This window comes from Papaver somniferum, chromosome 7, assembly GCF_003573695.1.
Source record: "Papaver somniferum cultivar HN1 chromosome 7, ASM357369v1, whole genome shotgun sequence".
In the NCBI taxonomy this organism is placed as follows: domain Eukaryota; kingdom Viridiplantae; phylum Streptophyta; class Magnoliopsida; order Ranunculales; family Papaveraceae; genus Papaver; species Papaver somniferum.
Window position 1 is genome coordinate 253,741,006 of NC_039364.1, and position 4,999 is coordinate 253,746,004.

Here is a 4,999-nt window from a genome sequence, read left to right on the forward strand (position 1 = left end):
GATCATTACTTTCTATTGGGAAAATCCTTGGAAATTGTGGTGGATCAAAGAACCCTAAATCTAGAATATGGTCACTTCGCAGCTGTTTTAGTAGATATAGACTTTGCAAAGCATATTCCTGACCGCATCTCTATCACTGCAGGAGGTAGAAAAATTTGGCAATATGTTGATATACCAAATTCACCTAAATTATGTTTATCTTGTAATATTATTGGGCATGTTGATGGTGAATGCAAAAAGAAGAATAGCATGAAGGCTGCTGGTAAGGAAAAACAGATTGTTCATAAACCTACAATCCAAGTTTGGCAAGCAAAATCAGCTAAAACTAATGAGGGTGAGGAGAAGTCTTTGAATCTGGAGAATAAGGAGGATAATATGGTTGGTGCTTCAGTTGAGAAGGAGGATGATCGAGTTTGTGAGGCTCAGCTTAGATTGCAAAACGAAATTGCAGCCAAGGAAGCGCTTGCTGCACGTACACAATCTGCTCATGCAGACCATGCAAAGTCCGGGTTAAACCAAAACTCTACAGCTCAGTCCGGGATAAACCAAATCTCTACAGCTCAGTCCGTGTCTGAGTTGGAAACCCAAATAAGAGTCGTGAACAAAGAAACTTCTGAAGTTGTTGGCGCTACAGTTGAAGAAGATAATGCACGTACAGATTCTATCAATGCAGGCCATGCAGGTCAGTCCGTGGTTGATTTGATAAATCTTAAAAACACTCCTACTGACGTTATTGATGCTAATCAGTTGGAAAAGGAGCTAGCTAAATCTGCTGCTGAATTGCGTGAGGCTCAGATGAAGTTTATTCATTGTAAAAATACTATTGCAGCTCAGAAAGATATAGCTTTACGTAAAAATAAGGAAGACATGGCTGCTCAGAGCTTTTCTAAAGATGAATGGACTGAAGTGAAAGGAAAGAAATCCCCTAGCAAAGGTACTTTCTCTTTTACTCCTTTTGAGAAGGATTATACTACTTTTACTAATTTCGTATTTTCCTAATTTCGTATTTTCTTGAATCCACGTACATAGAAATGCAATTTTTATTAGACGTATTGCATTATAACATATTATTTGTGATTACAATACATTTTTCAAACTTTTTATGTTACAGATGAGTTTATCTAGTTTACAATCTAGTCTCAGAAATCAATTTCCGACTTATGACGAAGTGTGTAGACTTTTTTGAGTTAAAGTATAAAAAATCAACATTTTTATGAATTCTATATTTTTGTATTGGCTTTGTCTTTCAAGTTGATTCAAATAGATTAAATTTGTTAGAATTTGGATTAGTTATGGCTGGTCTTTCATTCTTCTTCTATTGTGAAATTTGACTGCCTTCATATTTTCTTGAATCAACGTACATAGAAATGCAATATTTACTAGACGTAATTCCTTAGAACATATTATTTGTTATTATAATAAATTTTTCAAATTTTTTCTGTTAAAGATGAGTTTATCTAGTCTACAATTTAGTCTCAGAAATCAATTTCGGACTTATAACGAAGTGTGTAGATATTTCTGAGTTAACGTATATAAAATTCAACATTTTTATGAACTCTTTCTTTTCCTGTGATGGTTTTGTCTTTCTATTTGATTCAAGATAGATGAAATTTGTTAAGATTTGGATTAGTTCTTCTTGGTCTTTCATCCTTCTTCTATTGTGAAATTTTCCTTATTTCGTATTTTCTTGAATCAACGTACATAGAAATGCAATTTTTACTATAGGTATTGCCTTAGAACATATTATTTGTGATTACAATACATTTTTCAAACTTTATATGTTAAAGATGAGTTTATCTATTTTACAATTTAGTCTCAGAAATCAATTTCCGACTTATAACGAAGTGTGTAAACTTTTTTGAGTTAACGTATATAAAACTCAAAATTTTTATGAACTCTTTCTTTTTGTGTTGGCTTTGTCTTTCTATTTGAGTCAAAATAGATGAAATTTGTTAGGATTTGGATTAGTTTTGCTTGCTCTTTCGTCCTTCATCTATTGTGAAATTTGACTTCCCTCATATATTCTTGAATCAACATACATAGAAATGTAATTTTTACTAGACGTACTGCCTTAGAACATATTAATTATGATTACAATATATTTTTCAAATTTTTTCTGTTAAAGATGAGTTTATCTAGTTTACAATTTAGTCTCCGAAATCAACTTCCGACTTATAACGAAGTGTGTAAACTTTTTTGAGTTAACGTATAAAAAATCAACATTTTTATGAACTCTTTATTTTTGTATTGGCTTTGTCTTCCAATTTGATTCAAATAGATGAAATTTGTTAGAATTTGGATTAGTTATGGCTGATCTTTCATTCTTCTTCCGTTGTGAAATTTGACTTCCTTCATATTTTCTTGAATCAACGTACATAGAAATGCAATTTTTACCAGACGCGATGCCTTAGAAAAAATTATTTGTGATTACAATACATTTTTGAAACTTTTTCTGTTAAAGATGAGTTTATCTAGTTTACAATTTAGTCTCAGATATCAATTTCGGACTTATAACGAAGTGTGTAGACTTTTCTGAGTTAACGTATATAAAATTCAACATTTTTATGAACTCTTTTTTTTCTGTGATGGTTTTGTCTTTCTATTTGACTCTAGATAGATGAAATTTGTTAGGATTTGGATTAGTTCTTCTTGGTCTTTCATCCTTCTTCTATTGTGAAATTTTCCTAATTTCGTATTTTCTTGAATCAACGTACATAGAAATGTAATTTTTACTAGACGTATTGCCTTAGAACATATTATTTGTGATTACAATACATTTTTCAAACTTTTTATGTTAAAGATGAGTTTATCTAGTTTACAACTTAGTCTCAGAAATCAATTTCCGACTTATAACGAAGTGTGTAGAATTTTTTGAGTTAACGCATATAAAATTCAACATTTTTCTCTTTCTTTTTGTGTTGGATTTGTCTTTGTATTTGATTTAAGATAGGTGAAATTTTTTAGGATTTGGATTAATTTTGCATGGTCTTTCATCCTTCTTCTATTGTGAAATTTGCCTTCCTTCATATTTTCTTGAATCAACGTACATATAAATGCAATTTTTACTAGACGTATTCCCTTAGATTATATTAATTGTAATCACAATACATTTTTCAAACCTTTCATATTAAAGATGAGTTTATCTAGTTTACCATTTAGTCTAAGAAATCAATTTCCTACTTATAACGAAGTGGGTAGACTTTTTTGAGTTAACGTATATAAAATTCAACATTTTCATGAACTCTTACTTTTTTTGTTGGATTTGCCTTTCTATTTGATTCAAGATATATGAAATTTGTTAGGATTGGATTAGTTTTGCTTGCTCTTTCGTCCTTATTATATTGTGAAATTTGACTTCCTTCATATATTCTTGAATCAACGTATATAGAAATGCAATTTTTACTAGACGTACTGCTTTAGAACATATTAATTGTGATTACAATACATTTTTCAAACTTTTTCTGTTAAACATGAGTTTGTCTATTTTATAATTTAGTCTCAGAAATCAACTTCCGACTTATAACGAAGTGTGTAGACTTTTTTGAGTTAACGTATAAAAAATCAACATTTCTATGAACTCTTTATTTTTGTATTGGCTTTGTCTTTCAAGTTGATTCAAATAGATGAAATCTGTTAGAATTTGGATTAGTTATGGCTGGTCTTTCATTCTTCTTCTATTGTGAAATTTGACTTCCTTCATATTTTCTTGAATCAACGTACATAGAAATGCAATTTTTACTAGGCGTAATGCCTTAGAACATATTATTTGTAATTACAATACATTTTTCAAATTTTTTCTGTTAAAGATGAGTTTATCTAGTCTACAATTTAGTCTCAGAAATCAAGTTCGGACTTATAACGAATTGTGTAGACTTTTTTGAGTTAACGTATATAAAATTCAACATTTTTATGAACTCTTTCTTTTTGTATTGGCTTTGTCTTTCAATTTGATTCAAATAAATGAAATTTGTTAGAATTTGGATTAGTTATGGTTGGTCTTTCATTCTTCTTCCATTGTGAAATTTGACTTCCTTCATATTTTCTTGAATCAACGTACATATAAATGCAACTTTTACTAGACGTAATGCCTTAGAACATATTATTTGTGATTACAATACATTTTTGAAACTTTTTCTGTTAAAGATGAGTTTATCTAGTTTAAAATTTAGTCTCAGAAATCAATTTCGGACTTATAACGAAGTGTGTAGACTTTTCTGAGTTAACGTATATAAAATTCAACATTTTTATGAACTCTTTCTTTTTCTGTGATGGTTTTGTCTTTCTATTTGATTCAAGATATATGAAATTTGTTAGGATTTGGATTAGTTCTTCTTGGTCTTTCATCCTTCTTCTATTGTGAAATTTTCCTAATTTCGTATTTTCTTGAATAAACGTACATAGAAATGCAATTTTTACTTGACGTATTGCCTTAGAACATATTAATTGTAATCACAATACATTCAAACTTTTTCTATCAAAGATGAGTTTATCTAGTTTACCATTTAGTCTCAGAAATCAATTTCCGACTTATAACAAAGTGTGTAGACTTTTTTGAGTTAATGTATATAAAATTCAACATTTTTATGAACTCTTTCTTTCTGTGTTGGCTTTGCCTTTCTATTTGATTCAAGATAGATGAAATTTATTAGAATTTGGATTTGTTTTGCTTGCCCTTTCGTCCTTCTTCTATTTTGAAATTTGACTACCTTCATATATTCTTGAATCAACATACATAGAATTGCAATTTTTACTAGACGTACTGCTTTAGAACATATTAATTGTGATTACAATACATTTTTCAAACCTTTTCTGTTAAAGATGAGTTTATCTAGTTTACAATTTATTCTCAGAAATCAACTTCCGACTTATAACGAAGTGTGTAGACTTTTTTGAGTTAACTATAAAAAATCAACATTTTTATGAACTCTTTATTTTTGTATTGGCTTTGTCTTTCAATTTGATTCAAATAGATGAAATTTGTTAGAATTTGGATTATTTT

The 4,999-nt window shown here is 29.3% G+C and overlaps 1 protein-coding gene across 1 annotated transcript in view; it reads left to right on the forward strand.

Annotated features, from left to right (window-relative positions):
• The first annotated feature begins 375 nt into the window (after positions 1 to 375).
• LOC113296364 overlaps positions 376 to 4,999 on the forward strand; it is a 92,639-nt gene continuing 88,015 nt past the window's right edge. Inside the window, exons 1-2 of the mRNA XM_026544672.1 lie at positions 376 to 415; positions 560 to 906. Of these exons, the coding sequence (XP_026400457.1) occupies positions 376 to 415; positions 560 to 906 (387 nt within the window). The remainder of the gene's footprint in view (positions 416 to 559; positions 907 to 4,999) is intronic.